This window comes from Thunnus maccoyii, chromosome 12 (assembly GCF_910596095.1).
Source record: "Thunnus maccoyii chromosome 12, fThuMac1.1, whole genome shotgun sequence".
In the NCBI taxonomy this organism is placed as follows: Eukaryota; Metazoa; Chordata; class Actinopteri; order Scombriformes; family Scombridae; genus Thunnus; species Thunnus maccoyii.
The window spans coordinates 2,080,517-2,102,351 of record NC_056544.1 but is presented as its reverse complement, the minus strand read 5'-3'; the positions used below and the strand labels follow the sequence as shown (position 1 = coordinate 2,102,351).

At 38.6% G+C, this 21,835-nt stretch overlaps 1 protein-coding gene across 3 annotated transcripts in view; it reads left to right on the top strand.

The window, feature by feature from the left end:
• Positions 1-21,630, top strand: part of LOC121908226 (cadherin-18-like) — a 211,346-nt gene extending 189,716 nt beyond the window's left edge. For all 3 annotated transcript variants that reach the window (XM_042428079.1, XM_042428080.1, XM_042428087.1), the window contains 2 exons: positions 16,375-16,644; positions 19,400-21,630. In XM_042428079.1, coding sequence (XP_042284013.1) covers positions 16,375-16,644; positions 19,400-20,055 — 926 coding nt within the window. In that variant the 3' untranslated portion in view covers positions 20,056-21,630. The remainder of the gene's footprint in view (positions 1-16,374; positions 16,645-19,399) is intronic.
• Positions 21,631-21,835: the final 205 nt, after the last annotated feature.

Below are 21,835 nucleotides of genomic sequence, written 5' to 3'. Positions count from 1 at the left end.
TATGCTGGATTTTCTGAATAGAAATGAATTCAGTGTTAATTATATTTGAGATATTGAGTGTGTGGTCTAATCAGTCATGCATGTGTCTATATACAGTAGATGCTTAACAAAATACCATGCGGTGAGCGTCAGTGTCCCTGTGTCTCCACTAGTCTATAATCTCACAGTGTGCAGAAATGTGCTTCTTGGCATCTACCTCCATATCTGACCATTTTGTTTAATATTGGGAATAGTTTTGTTTGTTGCACCGACTGCATGAACAGCTGCTGCAGCCGTCAGCCTCTTAAACTTTTGTCTGTTACTGCTGTCATTCTTTACAGGAACAACATGTACATCAGTATTCATGAAGGTTTTTGCATTGACCATTTATGGTTATGGCATATGAGGTTTGTCCACGTGCGCGTATTTTCAAGTTTGATTGTGATTTATAAAGGGAAACATGCATGTATTTGTGCATGCTCGCAGTTTTATAAATTTGATTATTTTTTTGATGCATGCCATTTTTGGCTTTTGTTTGCACATACACTTTTGGTATGGATCCTACGCACTGTTTTATAAATGAGGCCCCAGAGCTGCTAGTCAAACAGCAGCAGTAGTCAGCTTGACTCAACTGACTACTGTACAGCAGTATGGCAGGTCTGTTTACATCAGTGACTCTGATCAGAGAGTTATTTTAAAGAGGTATCACATCCTGTGATTCAGCCATCTATCACACACAGGAGTATAAATCTCCTGTGTGTCACTGTAAAAATCTGCCCACACTCAAATGATGTTATTACCATAATCACATTTATATGGTAGGACACGCACACACGCATGTATATATCATCAGCTCTACATTTTATCTAGTTGTTATAGTATTACACCAGCTTATCTCTCCATCACATGCAAGATTATTATATTTTAGTCATGAGGTTTTATGGGTTTTTTTGCCCAAAGTTTGCCTGTCTTTAACGCACAGACTGACATACAACAATCTAATCTAATCTAATAGCTTCTGTGAATAACACTGGCAAAACTGGGAGCTTTCTGCTGTAAGGACACATTCAGACCAAAACTGGGAGTGCAGCACTATGGTGCAGGGTTCTGCAGTGGTGGGAGCGTGTTGTTTGAGATATCACTGAGACAATGAAATACAATCCAGGAAGTCCAGTTGGAGTTACAGATTAATGCATTTAAGGACATATCAGAAGCCAAAACACTACAAAGCGGTTTGTAAAAGTCACAGGCAGGATTTTACAACTCTGGAAATGGCGGGAAATGTTTTATCGCAACATTAGTGAGGTACACAGTCAAATACAGCGTTCATGTTACAAAGTAATTCATCAGGTATGTGATTGGCCAGTGTGGCAAATGACGCCAGGTTGCATTGTGGCAAAAGTTGAGCCCAGTTCAACTTTTTGCTGGACAACCGCTGCGTTTTTTTGCTGAGCCCTTTACCCCCCCCGCATAAACGCACTGCAATATTTTTACGCTTTATCGCAATTCACAATGTATATCTCGATATTTTGAAATCCCCTCTAAACTATTGTAAACTACTAAACTACTAAATAAACTACTGTTACAATAAAGTTAAATAAACTACTGTTATAATGAAATTAATCAAAGCAGAGCCACTGGTGTGAAAGTGTAGTTGCTGTGAACTTGAAGCTTCCAGTCAACAGAAAGTCGACGACAAAAACAATTAGCTGTTAGCTGTTAGCAGTTAGCAGAAAGTTAAACCATTTTCAATCTGATACAAAAACACACACCTCACCTCACCTACATACATCACACACACTCGCCCAGGAGAGTGGTCTGGATGGACGGGCGAATGTGTGCGACATTTGTGTGTGAGTTTTTTTATTTTCTGTGTGGTATAATCACACTGCTGCTGATATAGTTTACTACATCCCACGTATCAAGTATATTCCATATATCGCCCGCCTACCCTTAACTGCCAGTTTCGGTCCGAATGTGGCCTAAGTCTCTCCATGACCTCATATTACCTCTTACTTTCTTTCTGTTGCTGTTTACCTCAACCCTCCCTCTCTCTTCCTCTCCCACTGTTCATTTATGACACCTTCACTTCTCTCAAATTCCCCTTTCCCTCCAACAGCCTACTCTCTTTCCACTTTCTTTTGTTTCTTCCTGTATTCCCTCCTGTGTTTTTCACTGACTTTCCCCTCATGGCTCCACCTCCCTGCCCTCTCCGCCAGCCTAACAGAAACATCTCATGTCTCACCATCCCCCCCCCTCCTCCTCCTCCTCTTTTCTCAGCAGTTGTTTCCTGCCATTACACTTGTGCTTGGTGTATCACCTCATTCCCTCTCTCTCCACTCCTCTTCCACTCCAGTCAGTGGAGAATCAATAGTGCTGTTGACAGCAGACCTCTCCTCCACTCCCAAGCAATTATTTGTTGTTGACTAATTTAGTTTAAGTCCTTTAACCTCCTCCCCAGCATCAACACTTTCTCCTCTCCAATGTCCCAGATCTCTTGGTGCAGTGCACTCAAAAAAAATGCTGGCTGTACAGAGTGGACAAAATATCAGCTTCCACATCCAGACAAGCTTCATATCTCTAGAGTTTGATCATATGTCAAGGAAAAATGAGAAAAATAAAGGTGCAGTTTGTACAATATGGTGAGTTAGTGTCAACAACAGTGGCATTAGGTGTGAGTATCGTGTTATCAGTTGTAATTTAATCACATTTCCAGCTTCTGTTTATGTGCAGTATAAAGAGAAACCTGAATTTTCAGCGTATTTAAGCTGCTGGTAGAGATAAATGAAAAAGTTTTTTCTTTTCTTTTTTTTTTTTTTTAATAAAAAATAAAGTGCACTAGTATTTTGCACTCTTTAAACCTGTTTACCAGTTTACCTGTACTCTGCGTTACCTTCTTGCTCTTCTGTCCTCTTCTAACTAAAATGGAAGGAGTCTCTGTATGTATGTATGTCCTTCAGATTTCTCAACACTTATTTCACTCTGTGAAAGGTCAAACAATAATTCCAAAAATCCCATTATGTACAATAATTTGATCATTTTGTGACACTTAGTATTAATAGTTGTAATCAGTCTCATTTTAATTCATTTCCCAATATAATCAGGATAGTAAAATATGGATCCTACGTCTGTGTTTACACAACTCTTCTCATGTGACCTCTTTCCAGCAAATCATGCTTATTGTGATGATGAACGTGATTCAGGTTCATCACAATAAGTATGACTGGCTGGCTCGCTCATTTGAAGAGAGTTTGCACAAGAGATAGCTGATGCTGAATCAGACCGATGGAGTTATGGACACAGAGTAGCCTATTTCAAGATTGCACAACGGTAGGCTATATGGAACTTGAGTTGATAAGGTAAGTATGTTATTTATTTAATATCCATGCAGATGCTTAACAGGCTACAAGTTGTGTTGTTTTCATTTAGTATGAAAGCCTTTAGATTACTGTAGAGACGCTTTTGTTTTCGATGTTGGGACCTTTTTATTTGAGTGAGTCTCGAAAGACTACCACCTTCCACGCATCATATAACTACATCAGCAATTTTTTTTTTTTTTTTTAGCTAGATTTGTAGGCGGTGTCAAAAAGTCGTTCATCTCAATAAATACGTGTTTTCTGAAATTATACACTTATGCCTGTTTGTTCTTTTGGTTATGACTCACATACGATGATTTTCCTCAAAATATGATCATTTTAAGCCTCTGGTACGAAACTTTAACATTTCCCATCTGGCAACACTGTACTGAGGACCCAAAGAAGCGCAATGTTGAATGTAAAGTTGTTTGGTTGAGCCGTTCTCAAGAGCAATACTGGAGGAGAGCAGAGCCAAAGAGTGGGAGGCCGGAAGCTGCCAAGACAACACGAGCCTGCCCGAAGTGACAAAAAGGAGCTGATACAGAAAACGTGATGGAAATAAGAATCACACATCTTATTTGAGGACAATTTCACCTCAATGAAACAAACCACAAATCTAAGCAAAATAGAAGTAATCTCTGTCTGTATGTATGTCTGTCCTTCAATTTTTTCGACAACCATTCATCCGATCAACTTCACACTTGGTGGGTGTATTGCTGCTGACCAAAGGAAATGCAGTGTCAACTGTGAAGTTGTTCAGATGAGCGGTTCTTGAGAAAGCTGCAAGCAGCAATACCAGAGGCCAAGCAATTGGTCCATTCCGAACAGGCACTGCACTAGTCTTGTTAATGGCAGTATATGGTGTGTGTACTGTAGCAGCCATTGCTCCTCTCTCTTGCTCTTACTCTTCACTTTTCATTCCTCTTCTGTCTGTGTTTCAAGAGACACCTCTTTCCTCTTTGAGCAGAATCTTTAGAAGTGCTTACAGAAAGCTTTTCCAGCCTGAAGTTTTGTTCCACAGTTGAAAACCTCTTGTACTGCAGTTTTTTACACATTTGAGTCAGGGGTAATTACAAAGCTGCCTGTTCTTCTCAGTGTAAGTGCCTTCTCTCTTTGTCAAGGCTGTGTTTGAACTATTGCCAGGCCAAGGTTTTTCATGAAAACCGAAAGTAAAATAGATAGAATTTGTTAATCAAAACCAGTTAGAACCTTTATTCATGTGTTCAATCATGATTTGCAAATCATTTTTTAATGAATTACTCACCTTTAAAAAGTAAGAAGGGCATACTTTGCCCTGTAAATAAAAAACTGTAAATGTCCAGTTAATCATGTGACCAGTGTAGCCATCACAACAGGAAGTTAGTGAGTCGCCAAACATGTAATATGTACCACAACTAACATCATCTTCACACACTATGGAAAATACAGTCTAATGGATGTTTTTATGTAACTTAGCTCTGTTGATAACCAGCTAAGCTACATATCGGTGAGTTAAGGAGATAACAAGCTAACAAACAATCATACTTTACCACAGCGCTGATAAATATATGAAAGCAATGTGGATGCATCTGGCAATATGTATGGTTAATATTAGTGCTAATTATAACAAAAAATAAACCCAGTTATGCTAGACTCAGAGGTAGTTTGTGTAACTTAGTTAGTTTAGAAGCCTAGGTAACACTAACATAAGGTTACTTTGTCACCAGAAAATATAACCCCTGTTAGCCAAAAGTTAAGTTGCTTGCTTTTTGCAAGCAACTTAACTTAAAGTGTATCAGCCATACATTATTGTTCTAAGCAGAGTATTTTTATGTCTTAATACGTTTCTGATGGAGATATTTAAGATCAGGTTTCAGTTGAAAAAAAAATTAAAAAAAATTGAGGGACAAATGTACCTCAATTTTTTTTTCTTTTTTCTTTTTTTTTGAGTAACTTCACTTGTCATAAAATGAGGCAGCTTGTGCTGTCAACTGAAACCTGATCTTAAATATCTCCATCAGACATGTATTAAGACATATAAAAATACTCTGCTTGGAACAATAATGTATGGCTGATACACTTTTTTGTGGAAAAAACATAATTACCAAACTTAAGTCCTTTAAATGGCATCTACTACTTCTCTCTCATTAAAAATCCAGAATCTATGAATATGGAAATATTATTCATTTTAAGTTTTTCAAGTTTTCCTGCTGGACATAAGATGTCTCCTACTTCATTGTAAAGTTGTGGCAGAAAGAGGTGGATAACAGAGGAATCAAATGGTTGAGACACAGGTGTCGGATGGGGAATCTCTTTATTCACAATGGCCCTACTAACAACAAGTCAGAGATATCTTCCAACGTTACAGAATGTGACATGCCTTTTTATACTGAAGACAGGCTGTGTGTGTGTATGTGTGTTCATGTTGCGTGATAGGTCTCATCCTGTTTACCAGACTTTTTGGCTATCCCAAATTTTAAAGAAGAATGGGACATTTCTCAATTTCACTTATCTTGGACTTTGACCAAATGTGAGTGGGTGTCTCTGCACTGTGTGTGTATGTGTGTGTGTGTGTGTGTGTGTGTTTGTGGCACTTCGCCATTCCAGATGTCTCTTGTTTTGGTTTGGACATTGGTACAGGTCACAGTGACCTGGCTCTCATTCCAGGTCACAGCGACCTGGCTCTCGTCCTCCTACAAGGTTCATTCTCAGTGTATGTGCACTGGAGGCATCAAGTTTCCACATCACACTAAATTGAATATTGGACCAGGATTGGCTTCAAAACTAGTTGTGATGTCACATATCACGCTCATAGGCCTGCCCCTTAAAATCACATTTTTAATGAGCACTGGAATACTTTCCATTTTCAGCAGAAAGGCCCAAACGCACTGAAAGTGATAAATGATGTTCCTCATTTGACGAGCGTCAATTGTTGCTCCTATAGTGCACTGCAAGCATCAGATTTGAAATGACAACTAAGAGTGTCTGTTTCCACAGTAAATCATCCGTTGAGTGTTTTATGGTTATTTATTTGTGCTTTAGAACATAACCGCCATGAAATAATCAGAAAGTAACATTTTATTTCTCTCATTTTCACTACTGCTGCTCCCTCTCCTCGCTCGACCACTGCCACGCTGTCTCTCTCTCTCTCTCTCTCTCTCTCTCTCTCTCTCTCTCTCAGTTCGCTCGTGCTCTTTCTTTCTTTTCCGGCTGCAGATAAAACAGCTTTGGTCATTGGGTCCTCATTTGATGCTCCAAAATCGAGACAAGGTTGGAGCAGGGGCGTCAAGGCAGTTTGACACGCCTCATAACACTTTTGGTGCGTGTTCAGCCATTTAAAACAATAGGTGTACTTCAAAACGGGCGCGTCAGATGCTTTCAATGCATTTGGGCCTGAATAATGTGAAAACAGCCTTCTAGTGTCAAATTCTGCACATGCATCATTCTGCACAGTGAAGCTTACATATCCAACTGTAGGACCAAGAAAGAAAAACATATTTTTGAGTGGAGGGGGACTTTAAGGGGACTTAAGCTAGAGAGTGAATGAAGAGAGGGAGTGCTGGTAGCGAGAATGCCAGTGAATCAGTTCAATAAAACGTTATTTTCTGATTGTGTAACAGCGGTTACGTTCCGGAGGACAAATAAACACACCCACATCCCCACACACATCCGCTCGACCCTGCGGCTGAACACCCCACCGCCTGAGTTTTGTCTGAATACGGCCTTACTGCTAGCCTTTTCCTCTGCTCTGCTCACATTCACCGTCACTTTTCTGACGCTCGCTCTCTCGCTTAACCACTCACTCGCTTATGTACCGCCCTATTCCTTAAAAGAAGCTGCACTACCTGCAGTTTCCCAGGCAACAACACAGACGTTAACTCACATTTCGAAACAGCGCTGCTCAAAGGCTCTCAAATGCTACTGATTTCTGAATGGATGGATATTCGGTGTTACATTTGGCATTTAAAAAAATATTTTCTGTACTATTATAGGGGAAACACTGCATTCACTATGAATCTATCAGGACTGTAGGACTTCTGGCACAGTCTTTTCACTGCTGAATCCACATAAAGATGACTGCTTTCATTAGAGCCTTCTAAATCTGAGCACATCAACTCCGATGGAGGCTTGACGCAGTTACTTCATCATAGTCGTACCTACCATTAAGGTCCTGAGGTCTGGACCTCAGTAACTTTTACCACAAAGCTGCTCTGTCTGTGGTTGTCCTTGTGAATGAAAGTCATTTTGTAGTCTAAATAGGCAAACAGTGCTGCACTATTGTTTCATTTTGCCTTTTAACTTCTTACTCTAGCTCTTTTTCATTCTCAACTTAATTATTCTCACCTTGCATCTGAACAATTGAGTACAACACTAATAATATCTTCCAGGAGAGACTGTTAAAAAAAACATATACGCGATATCACATCTCCTTCTTTTTCACTGCCTTCAAGTGCAGCTGTTTGAAACAACTATTGATTTCCGACATGGTCTTACAACATGTTGTACAGACTAGTTCTGATCCAGCTTGAACTGACCTTTTTGGCATTTTCACACCTATAATTTATTTGCTGTGGTCCAAATCAGTTGATGAGTGGATGAACTTGGTGTGCGGCCGCAGCGGCACCACACCAGCCTGCAGGAAAGTTGATAGTCAACTTTTGGAGAAACGCAACTCGACGTCACACTGCGGTGGCCAATCACAGCTGGCGATCAGACTGACCAGAGCTTTTAAACCCTGCCATGATGGAGGACAAAGACATTACTAGGAGGAGGGGAGGACATTTCTTTTTGTTTGATAAAGTTAAAAGTAAAGTTAGACTTTGCTGACTTTGCTTCCCAACTCATTTTAAAAAAAGATGAGAGAAAAAGAGAGAGTTGAGAGCACCAGCGAGAGAGAGAGAGAGAGAGAGAGGGGGAGCAGCTGTGGTCGAGCAAGCTAGAGAGTGAATGAAGAGAGGGAGAGGTGGTAACGAGAAAGACGGTGAATCAAGTCAATAAAATATTATTTTCTGGTTACGTTCTAGAGCACAAGCACGCCCACAACTCCACTCAACTCTGCGGCAAAACCTAATTTGGTCTGAATACGGCCATAGTGTCACAGAGTGAGCTTGGACTGAGAAAAGGATGAGGAGATTCAGATGGCAGAGGATGATTTTACAGAGAGAATAGATGGAAGCTGCTGCTCTGGACTGCAGGAAACTGTTGAACTGGGGTCACATGGTACATTAATAGTTTACAGATAAACTCCTGATCTGAAGACTGCAGAATCCCCTTCATGCATAAGTTGTGACATGTCATGAATGGGCCACAAGGATTCATTTTTGCTAACAGACTTGGCAATAGCATTGTGTCTGATGTAACTGATGCTACCTACTGGTACAGGCAGCGTGAATTTGAAGAGCTGTACTCAGAGAGCCTGCAGATCAGGCCTGGAAAGAAAATGTAATGCGTAAGTATACAGTAAACTAAATGTTAACAAAGACTGAGGGTTCTCATAGACTTAGTATGATCCTATGATAAAGTTTTTTAAAATATTAGTAGCAAATGGAAAAAACACCTCAACCCTGTCATATTTATGCTGGTGCTAGTAGCCTTGGAACTATTAATTAGTTGAAGGAGGAGGACCGCACACAGAATTCTTTATTTCAACAGTGTTGTGCTGAATTAAAACCAACGTTTGAAATGCTGAAACATCCATGTGGCTTGATATTTGTTAATTGAAAATTTGGATTTCAGAACACAAAAGCACTATTAGAAGACAGGATCTAACTTCTCCTGTAACAAACAAATTTTCTAGAAAATAGCCACACAATTTCTAGTCTACGCTTCAAAGGCTTTGAGAAAGTGAATAGCAATAAGCGAGGCAGCAATCTGGATCTGTTGCTTTTGAAATGTGACACATTTAGGAAACATAAATTAAACACACTCTCTCCAAATGGACTGAATGAAGAGCTGGACTTGAGGTGTTTCCTTGCAAGCTAGTTTGACTGTTATTATTAGCTTTGATACAATTTTTGGGGTTCTTTTGGCTGGATTGATGATACTCATGTTGGCTTAATTACCAATGATGTGATTATTCTATAGGATGCCTTGTGATGTTTGGAAATATAAAAAGTGTTTTTTGACCAAGTATTGTTGTTTGGCCCCTGATGAATGCATAAGTTGAAACATTGGGCTTTGATTCAGCTCAGTTTAGATTTGTTTAAATAAAGAAGTTGATGAAAAGAGAAAGTCTGTGTGTGGTCCTCCTCCTTTAATTACACAACAGATGTCAGATGTCACCAAGACAAGGTGTAAGTGCAAACCTACTAAAACTTATTTTCCCTTTAACAGAACAGTCAACCTACTAACTTAAAAGGAACAATGAGCAGATGATTACAATTTAAACTTAACAACCACCTCATATATCAAAGGTATGAAGTGCATTAAACTGATTTACACAGAACTGCAGTAAAACACTTTATTCACAAGGGCCTCCTGTGACATAAACACAATCTTATGCTCTGTTTATTCAACAATGAGAGCAACAGTGTATTAAGAGAATGAGGGAACTGATTCAGTTGTAAATCAGAACCAGCAGCAACTTCAGGAGGATCAGTCGAGTCCAGGTTTGTTCTTTCAATGATTCAGTCTTGTGTATACGGACTGTAAGTCATAGCCAGCAGAGGGACAGTTGATGGTAACTGGCAACAGACACAAATATCCACAAAATGCCCCCCATAAAAATTGATCGATTTGGTTAGCTGTCTGCAAACCGTCTTGCCATCTTATGCCATTTCACTTTCCATTCTTGCAAAGTAACTAAATCTGATTTTCCAATATGATGAGGAGGCCATTTTCACCAATGCATGAATATGGTTCACTTAGGTTCTCTTGAGTACAGCTAAGTTTTGCCTGTGTAGCTGTTGATGGTGCATAACTATAATCCTCATTATTGATATCCATTGTAATAGCAGTGTTAGCCTGCAACAATGGACAATGCAATATTAATGCTTCTTATTATTCTATCATAGGACATAGGCTGTGCAAAGTAAATGTAATTATGTGAACCATAATTCATTTACAATAATTGAGACTGCTTTCTAACTTGGGAATTTAAAATAAAAACTCTCAATACCAAAGTTGAATGTATTAAAAGTTGGCACTGAGACAAAATAATTACTCAATCGACAGAAAATGATTATCATTAATAAAGTGCATATGCCAAACATCATTTGGTTTCAGATGGTAAATATAAGGATTTGCTGCTTTTTTGTGTTTCATTCAAGTTGAGTACCTTTGGGTTGAAAAAAAGTAAAGAGATAAGTTTTAACAGATAGCAGTAAACATAACATAAAGAAAGATGTCTAAAGGATATTTATATAACATATCCCTGCACTGGAAAAACATTTCCTTATCAATTTCTACATTTAACTAAAACTTGTTGGCTTTATTAACACTGTAGCTGTGTTAGAGCACATCAATAGACATCTGCATCCTCAAGACAGATCACTGATTTTGTGTGAATCATTGTCCATAGCTAAACAATTTAGCAATGTGATTTTTAAACGATGGTTAACAGTTATGTCTAACAAAATTTAAAAACTTTCAAAAAACAAAGCATGTTCTAATGTTATACTATAAGGATGGGTATCGTTTGGATTTTATCAATATTCTTATTGGTTCTTTTTCATTAATAAATCATTTATTTTTAAAAACTATATTATTTTAAAAAAGAATGAATTCAGAACAGGATTAGAATTGACTGTAATTGAAATATAACTAAATGTTGTTTCTAAAGCAGCAATAGTAATGTTTACAACATCAAATTCACTATATAAACCTAATAATATCTCACTGGAAACTAAACTAAAACATCAGTAATATACATAATAAGGATGTGCAGAGAGCCCAGTATTTGTATTTGTATCTGTATTTCTTGAGGCAGCAAAATTATTTGTATTTGTATTCGAATAAAAGTGGAAAGAGGCTTAAAAATCCTGTTTTTGTTTTTATGACACTTTTAATTTTAGAAAATTAAAGTGTTACAATTAGTGTTCATGAATAAACTATGGACAGGGGAATAACAGGTTATGGAGAATCCCTTGGGAGCACTTTGCTTGTGTCAGTAGCTCAGCTTTATCTCTGGGGAACACCCCCAACAGATAGTTTTTTAAATATTTGCATGAAACAAATATTCGTATAAAACCCACTGTTTGTGCTTTGCCGAATAATGTATTTGTATTCGGGCACACCCCTAATACATAATACTCCTGACATCAAAATACTGACTCAAGTTTAGAAATATGACCTGCCTACAGGTACGGCTGGTAGAGGAGGGACTGGTTTGTCTCAGCCTGTATATAAGTTTACAAGACTAGATTTATTATACTTTACAAATGAAGATAAACAGTTCGGCTACATGCAGACAGGTTTGGTAAGCTTAATGTTTTTTTTTCATCTTAATTGCTGCATGTCTTAAAATCCTTAACATTACAGTCAGTGATGCAAAACTAACATTAATGGCTGTATACTGCAGGCCTGGAATTAAGTCATTTTTAGGGCAAGGCCACTTCGGCCCTGGTAAATACAAATTTTACTGGGGCATCACAGCCAAAATGTAGGGCACTAAGGCCAAAACCAATGGTGCAATAACAATAAGTGATAATTATATCCTTTAATACAGTATACAATCACCAATTAGTAGTTAGTATATTGAAAAAAAGTACTGAATTTATTAAAACTGTACAAAGTGCTTGACTTTTCAACAAAACGCTGTCTGATGATTTTTTTTAAAAATGTGAACAATTAATTATATTAACTGTTACTGTTATATTTTAATGATGAAATAAAGTTTATAAATGGGTAAGGGTGGGCAAAATTAAATTTTAACACAACATGTATTAATACTTACACTGTACACTTTTTAGCTGCTTGTGCTTATCAAATAACGTTAACCGTCAGCTAATGTTAGCTAGTGGGTCAGCTGTTAATGTTTATGATAACATTACACATATATCTGCAGGAGGGGGAGAAATCTTGCAGCTGTGGTATAATTCCTCCCCTTGTACTGGCTTTTTAATTAAAGTTCAAGAATGATTTCTTTAGACAGTAATTCAGATTTTTACCTTACCTTTACTAGCTACCAATCACCTGCTTTTTCCCCACATAACGTTAGCTAGACTGCTTGTTGTCTTAGCTAGCTAGCTAATAACATTAACTTACTGATTAGCTTACAAACACAAATTTAACTTACCTAAAAAACTGCAAAGATCCCTCAGATCCATCAGGTCAATTATTACAGTTTACTGCAGAACAACTCATTTTGTCGGTTTGAAACAGACAATCACGGTTAAGGAACGTTAGCATTAACATCGCATCTCCTCTTGACATTCCTATATTACTTACAATTCCTGAACAGGAGTCCGCAGGTGCCTCTGTGACTACTTCACTCAGAGCAGCTGTCAATCACAGCTGTCAGTCATGATGTGACACCCCCTATTAATAGCATCAAATAACTAATTAAACCCAAAATTAACACTTGAACATACATCAGCATGGTAAGAACTACATAAACTGACAGGAACTGTCTTTGGGAAAAATTTATTTGATGTGTACTTTGATTTTTTTAGTTTGGTTCATGTCCCATCCGCAAACATGGAGGGGGCGGGACTTATGATCTAACCTGCACCCAGCCACCGGGGGCAATTGAGATGAGAAATAGAAAATACGGTTAATTTCCCTCCAAAATGACATATATGGCAGTTTTCTGAAGCCTTCATGGTGAAGATAGTGAAGATGGTGAACATGGTGAAAAGAAACAAAAGTGTCCCACCAATAGAAAGGAGGGATGTGAGGGATATGTAACAGTCCCTCCTGCGAGGACCTCCCTGAAATTTAAATAAAACTGATATTGAGAGAAAATTAAGAGGAAATAAATACAGTTGAAAAATGAAAATAAATGACCCAGTGACAAGATTAAAAAGTCAATGTTGATGTAGAAATGAATGAAAAAATGAATGAAAGGTGTGTGTGTGTGTGTGTGTGTGAGCACTCCCAGAGACTTCATGCATGTCAACAGGAAACACACTATGTAAATGAAGATATCCTCCTGTGCAGAGTCCCATGGGCATTGCTGCAATGCATTAAAAATTCCACACACATTAAGCACACACATGTAGAGAGACACGCACATATATAGACATGCCACTGTCTGCTGGCTGACATGCTTTATCATGGCTTGGTGCTCCCCAGGGCAGGTTGGATGTATATTGCTTTGTAAAGATACACTCTTCATCCATATTCAACAGCTGTATCTCTGTCAGTTAAGCTTTTATTTTTCTGGCACACTCTTTCAGCCCTCCCTCCATTTATTTGCAAACTATCAGTGTCAAGATTACCAGAATCCTTCATGCTGTCATTGTGGAACAGCTACCCCTGAGGACACCAAGGTCATTTGGTGGGTTTATAATGATAAGGAGAAGAGTTTACAGTCTACAGTTACATACATATTACACATGCTGTATTTTCTTTTTTTAAGACTGATTCTAATTGTTTGGGGGTTTTTTTGTTTTGTTTTTTAATTCATTTCATGTTCACTTTAGGCAAAATAAATATATTCAATTAAAATGAAAGGTTTGTATTTTGTACCAGAATTACATACCTGGCATCAGACAATAATGTAGAGAGATCAAATTTTCAGGAAATATATTGAGCAGTTACTGTAAATGAATAAGTAAAATGTTTAATTTTAGAATGTTTTTTAGTCAGTGTAAAGAAATAATAAATACGTGTTCTGAGTTTGTCATACCACAGAAAAATGTGTAATTAACCACCCTGCCAAATTTGAATGATTAAAAAAAACACCAAATATATAAAATGAGGTTTCAAAATCGTGGAAAAATGAGCAGTATTCTCTGCTCTGAAACACTGGGGTGTGTCTGCTGAAGGCGCTGAAAGCACGGCCCAACTGAACAGCCTGTGAGTTAACAACACTCATACCAAGGAGTTCTGAGCACTTAATTTTACTTCTCTGCGGAAAAGCAGCTTATTTGTGGCAAATGCTCTCCCTCTGACCATGGACCTCCCAGCCGCACAGCCAGTGCTGAAGCCGAGGACATGGGCGGCAGCCAGTATCGGCCGCTGATGGCACCGCGTCAGTTGACTCTACCTGTTCTCCCAGCCGAACAGCCGGTGCTGAAGCTGCTTTCAACTCCACCTGTCAATGGATGCTTCAGCTGGGTTTAAAATAAGTCCTTGACTGCTAACATTGACCGAAAATGGCCCCATTCACCAGTAACAGCCAAGCGGCAATCTCCGGGGCTGAAGTGCCAAAAACTGCAGTTTCTCGAATGGCCACTTGAGGCTGGCTCTAAAAGCGAGTTGATCCTCATAGACCCCCATGTTAAAATGCCCAAATTTACAGCAGAAATAAACATGTTTGCAGCCTGGTACAAAAAACAGTTTTGGTCTCTATAGCTAATTTCCCTTTTCAGGACAACTGTGCGGGGGGTGAATTTTTTTATAACTCACCCGTTTAAATTTTATTAAGCTGTAAAGTTATGTATAATCAAGGACATGGCCACTTTGAGTGACAGGTTGTTAGCCGCTAGGTGGCTTGTTTCAGCATTCAGGCTTCATTCGGCCTGACTCAGCTCCGTCTCTTTGCCAATTTTGGATTAGCCTGGAGTTAGGCAGAGTCAGGTACTGCCAAGATGGCGACGGCTGGAGTCGCCACTTCGCCAGAAACCAATGGGTGACGGCAGCTATGTCCATATTTACAGTCTATTGTATCAGCAGATTATCTGAAGTGAATCCCAGTTGTCTCTGATAAAAATTTGCAAAACTACCAGGTGTAAAAATATTAAGTATGAGTATGTGCACTCTAGCGTTTGTATAGTGGGGGAGGAGTCATGCTAGTAACCACTCTACGCCATCGAGCCACTATTTCAGACCCACCCAAAAAATCCTGAACACAGAAATGGTGAAAAACAGTTTAACGCCCTAACTCCACAATTCAGTACTTCATAGTTCACAGTCTTTTCACATGTTTTCAGCAATTATTTTCTAACATGTATAATGTGTTTAAAGAGAAATCTCTGATTTTCCTTTACATGGACTTTAAATACTTAGAACATTGAACAGAGTTTGGTTGGTTTGTGAGGTGGGTAGGTTGGAGGAATTAGGACTGACATCAGTATTTCTAAAATCCTGGCTACAGCCGTGTAAAAGACTGGATTCAATATTGAGTTTTATCAACATATCTTGCTTGCCCAAATGTATTCTAAACATAGAAACTGAATTTCAGTTTTCAATTTTACTTCAGTAGTTTGGATCGTTTAGACCAAACCTAATTCGGTTGGAGTTCATCTGAATTGTTTTCATTGCCATGCTTCAGGGCTACATCAATCCTGCTAGTTTTTTGCCTTATGCCTATATTTACTGCTATAAGATTGTTCTCTTTCACATTTTGAGTGACAAATTGAAATGCCATGGCAAAAGGAACATAAACTTGAAAAGATTCATTGGGCCTTTGGGGAATTTTAAAACTATTTATAGTGCACCAACTGCAAAACAGTGGAGAAAATCTAGCTACTATGCAGCCATAATCATCCAGTCACACAAATTATATTATTGCTCCTTTTTTGATATATAAACACAATGGAAAGTAAGCACATTCACACACTTTGAGATTGAAATGTTGCTTTATCCATTTTTATGGGAGCTGTTAATCTAGTGTGTGGATCCTTTGTCTGTTTCTCCCTCTTCTAAACCTCATTTCTGAATTACTCTGAAGTGATTCACCCTATTTCAGAGGCAGTTATTTGTCCTGTTCCATTGCTCTCCACAATCATGTGGATTGATTCATGATCATGAAGAACAATCCCTGTATAGGCTGAGCTAGCTCATTCAAACAGCATTTTTTACTCTGCCTGCTTACAGTATTGTTTTTTTTGTCTCCATCCTTCTTCCACCTGTCTCATATCATTTAATTGTTCTTTCACCGTTCCTTTACCTTTCTTCCATCATCCACCTCACCGACCTCCTTCTCTCACCTTACTATCCTCCACCCTGTCCTCAGACAACACTGCCAGTATAATATCTCGTCGGCGTGATGGCTTTAGCCAGGACAGAGACCAGGAGTTCTTCAGCCTGGTGCTGGTGGTGGTTGATGGTGGGGAGCCTCCTCTCAGCAGTACCACCACACTTTCCCTAAGGTTGTGTGTCTGCCAGAGGAACACCAGGGGACGTAACAGCAACAATGTGTGTCAGGCCCAGGCTTTCCTGTCCTCAGCTGGCCTCAGCACCGGGGCATTTGTGGCCATACTACTGTGTATTGTCATATTATTAGGTAAGTTTGTTATAAGTTATAAGTTTGTATATTTGTTCAGTAAATTATTTTAACATTTTCTTAACTTACTAAGTGTCGTACATGTTTTCAATTCCTCCCTGCTGTTCCATAAATTCACCCCCTTGACTGAAATACAATGATTTTTACATTGGTCCTTTTTTAAACATGCAAATTCTTATCAAATCATATCGACTTTCTCTCATTCTAAACAACTTTTGGATACTTTAAGGTAGTCATTTATTTTTAACTCACATACATGATTTGAAGCATTTTAAAGATGACCTCTTTATTTTCTTTAATAAATGGTGAGTTTGTTGCTTACTATTAAGTAGTTTGTTTACCACTTATGGCTTTCTTTTAATGAAAATTGGATTTGTATTTCTTTTATGTATATATTTCCCCTTACTTCCACACATATGTGAACTATGAGACAATCACAAATGAAGTCAATGTGTTGCTTTCAGGTGATTCATTTCAGTATCTCCTAAATGAAGGTCACAGTGTCTTCTTTGGTACTACCAGTGGGGGGCACCAATGAAGGATTTTAATTTTACACATAGCTTTAGAATCATTAATGATATGCTAATTTGTAGTGGCTTATTCACATTACTTCAGCGTAATTTTTAAATATGAGCCTTTGTTTGTGTACAAGTATATCTAAAACATGACATGGTAATGTCCTCCCCAATATAATGATAGAGGCTATTAAGAGTAGTGGAACTAGATAAACAGCGATGGTGGTTGAACAACTGAGTGGGACATGACATTCAGATGAAGTTAGCTATCAAGGCAGTTGGAAGATACAATGTAGATATAAGGCCAGGTCAAGCCACTGAGTATATGCTCTTTGCTTGGCAAGGATGCTTTAAAGGTGCATTAGGTCAGAGAATATTGTGAAAAGTTTTCTAATATAACTAATAGCTATTTGTAACACTAGTGGAGCTAGATAAGCAGGGGGGTCAGCTAGACCACTGAGCCGGCCATGGCATTAAGATGATACTGCCTATTAAGCCAGTGGGACAAGACACAGTAGTTTAGCTAGTTTAATAGTAGATAGATTGTTGATATTTTGCTTGGGTGAGAGTAGGATCTAAAGGTAGCTTAAAGGTATCTCAAGAATGGTGTCACCTGTCATGAGGCCCAGTAGATTTAAGATCAGTAAATCAACTACCAAATGAAGATTTCCTTGTAAAAAAGCTTGTAACAAACTTCCAGAAAACACTCAGGTATTTTAGAGTCCTCAGGGCTGTAAATAATCTATAAACATTAACATTTTGTAAACATTTTAACATTAAAACTGCAGTAGGAATTGGTCTTGCATTACATCACTCACAGACTCAGGTGGCTGAGCAATTCATGTCTCACATGCTTATATAACTGACAACCTGACCACATGCCATTCTTGTACTGTTGGTATTCGACTTTAACTGGTGCATTAGTTCATAGTTGTTTGCTGTGAACTGACCTCTTGAATTTGTCAGTGACCTGCTTTCTGGTGTTAGAAATTAACTGAGACAGATGTGACACCTTTTAAATGTAATTACATAATTTTACATTCGTTTGACACATACTATAGTTTCATCATATGAAAACAAGAAAACTTTTAGAAGTTCATAAAATGATCTGAGCTGTGAAAATCTGCCCTCATACTCAACTGTATTGCCTTAAAGTTCAGGTACACCAGGACTGCAGTGAGTATTGCTTAAATCTCAGATATGATGACCTCTAGTGGCGCAGGTGTCATTTACATAAACCTGAACCTTATTGGTACACAGCAGTGGGGTTCTAGAGACCACATGATTTTGTTCCAGATAACACATGTTAACACATTGTTTTTGTTTGTAAAACAGAAAATAAACTCTCAGACTACATTTACATTAAGCTGGATAAATTCTAAAAAGTCATTTCTCCAAATACCTCCATCCATAATAAAATGGCAAAACAGATAATTCTCCTCCTACTGTGTATGTGTGGAGGACAGACAAGCAAGTCAGCCACAGAAAACCAGCAAAGAAGAAACAGTATACTATTTCCATTTGCACTACAGCTTCCTGACATTTAGTTTATTGCAAGCAGATTACAACAGTTTCAGCAGAGAAAGGTGGTAGAGTTTTAACTCTTAACAAGCTGTCAAAGTAGATAATGAAGAGAACAACACTGGCATGAAGCTGTCTGCCATTGTTGTTATTATCATTGTGTTTCTTCTTCCTCTTCCAATGAAACACTGTGCTTCTGCCACCATCTGTTTTGTCATCGACATGATAGTGTTTCTACAAAACTCAGTTTTCTTTGTACACACTACAATGCTGAGCTGGCGTTTTCATATTTACACACTCTGGAGGCCATTTCTACAAAGCTCAGTTTTTTCTTATACTAGGGGGTGCCATCATGAAAACAAAAAAAATATAAATCTCTCCTTTTTGGTTTCAGAGAACACAGGAAGTGATTTAAAGAGCAGATATGTATGCTGTACTAGATGAAAAAATGCAACTGAATTCCAGTTGGACTTTAAAATTCTTCAAAATAGGTTTCCGTGATTAAGTGTACGTTTTAAGTATTATGAAATGTGAATTTATAATCATCTTGATAATTTCTTTGACAGAAGGCATCTAAGTTTTTTTTCTCAAGAATCCAATCTGCAATCATCATTTTGTTGATGACATTGTTATTCTCTTTTTCTTAGTATGTACTTCTCTATCCCTTTTATTCTTTTTACCATTGTTCTATCACCTTTCTCCTTCTCTTTCCACTCCAGCTATAGTGATGCTGTTCACCCAGCTACGAAATAAGAAGGCCAGCAAAGAGCCCTTGATTCTCTCTGAAGAGGACATCAGAGAAAACGTGGTGACCTATGATGACGAAGGAGGCGGGGAGGAGGACACAGAGGCCTTCGATATTACTGCACTTCGAAACCCTAAAGCCTCTGAGTCTCGCAGGAAGTTCCACTCCTACCTCAGCCGTGGACCAGGCCTGTATAGAGAGGAGGACGAAGTTGAGGACGATGAAGAGGGGATTGTGGTAGTGAGGAGAAGGAAAGCAAAGGAGGTTGAATATGGAAACTACAGCCCAGAGTCAGAACCTGCCTGGTTTGTTATTGACTGTGTTCCTCGAGAGATCAGCCAGTCGGCACCTTCGCTTCTGCTGGATGGACATGACATCATTCAACAGATCATTCAGCAGAAGGTGGCTGAGGCAGACTTAGACACAAGGGGCCCTCCATATGACTCACTTCAAACATATGCCTATGAAGGTCGCGGGTCCTTGGCAGGGTCAGTCAGCTCTTTGGGCCTGACTGCTGCAGTGCCAGAACTAAACTATGCCGACCTGGAAGACTGGGAGCCAGAAAGGCAAACTCTGGAACAAATTAGTGGAGAGCAGCTGGCTACAGGCCAAGATAACTCTGACGCTTAAAGATTATCATCAGAGGGTTTTGGGGTTTTTTTTTTCTTCACTTCTGGACAGATTTGCTGAAGCAGGCTGCTTTTACTTGTGCCATTTAAACCTGGGTGCAAAGATGCAAAATCACTGCCACAAAAAGCTGGCAATTAAGAACTGGAATATCATGTGAAATCAGAGGATAAGAAAAGCCATTTATGTGTAACGGGGGTGGAGAACACACACAGTCTGGAAGGAGACCCTGGGGGGGAAATATCGTAGCTTGAGTGTTTTTAGTGGAAAAAGTACAGCTAGTCCCCACCAAAAGAATTCTGGTCTTGATCCTCACTGTTGGTGAAACTCTAGTCTTTTAAAAAATTCTAGTCATTTAAAAACACTTGCACAACTACTCTGGAAATGAATACCAAATTGGCATGGACCACAATGACTTCAAGGTTCAGGTCACCAACCATTAATTGGCTTGAATAATGGAAACATGGAGTTTTACTGATTAGTTATTCATAAACAAAAAAAATGAACTTAGGCTGACTGTGATCTAAGTATTATCTAGAAAGAAAGGTCTAAAGAAAGCTGATGGCTCCAATGAAAGGCACACAAGTGGCAGATGTTCTAAGTGCCAAAGAAAGCTACAAGGTGTCCCCCTTAAAATTAATGAATTATTATTTTTAAATTTTGTAAGGTGAAGGAATCCTAAACATGTCTACATTCATAGTGACGGCAGGATCCTGAAGCATCAGCTTCCCTGGTATAGTTTAGTGTAGGTTCCCGTTTCATGAAAAATGCCCTGATCGGATTGACAAGAATACAAGGTGATCTCTTTTAGCCCTTTTCCACTGCAGAAACTTAACAGCCCATAACCTTAACTACTCAAAAATGGTCACTGAACTTGTTTTCTGCAATTTCAGCAAAGTCTTGATAACTGGATTGGTCTTTCTGCAGCTTTTCTTAACTGGTTTAAGTCTCAGTCCACTTCTCACTATACCTCAGATGGGTGAATTCATCATGACATAATAACATCTACAGTATGTCTATCAGTTATGCTGATGATGCTCTATTATACAGTTCAGTCAGATGATCCTAAGGGTTTGACATCACTTACAACCTGCTTATCTGACGTTAATATTTGCATGAACAATAACTTTTTAAAGCTAAATGAAGACAAGATGGAAGTTTGGTTACTTGACCCCAACACCAACTGACATACAGTTTCAGAAGTTTGGCAACTATAAAATCTGAAGTGAGTTTAGGAAATATTTTGAATTCTGATTCTAATTACAACCCAATTTCAACACAGTCACAAAAACAGGATTCTTACACATGTAAAACATTACCCTTCAAGCTTGACCTCACCTGGAATGATGTCGAAAGACTGATTCACTCACTCAGTTCATTGTACTAGATCATTAACAACTCTTCCAAAACATTCTGTTGCCAGGACACAATTCAGAAGACTGCCAACACGAGGAAGAAGTGGCACTGGTATTGTTAGTGATTTTCTTTCATACATGAACATGAGATAGTCAAGTCAATTTTATTTGTATGGCCCAATATTACAAATCACAAATTTGCCTCAGGGGCTTTACAGTCTGTACAGTAATACATCATCCTCTCTCCTTAGACCCTTGATTCAAATAAGAAAAAACTCCCTAAAAACCCCTATAACAGAGAAAAAAAAGGAAGAAACCTCAGCAGGAGCAACAGAAGAGGGATCCCTCTCCTAGGACAGACAGATGTGCAGTAGACGTGTGTACAAAATAGAACAAGAAAGACAAGTTACAGAAATACAGCATGGAGC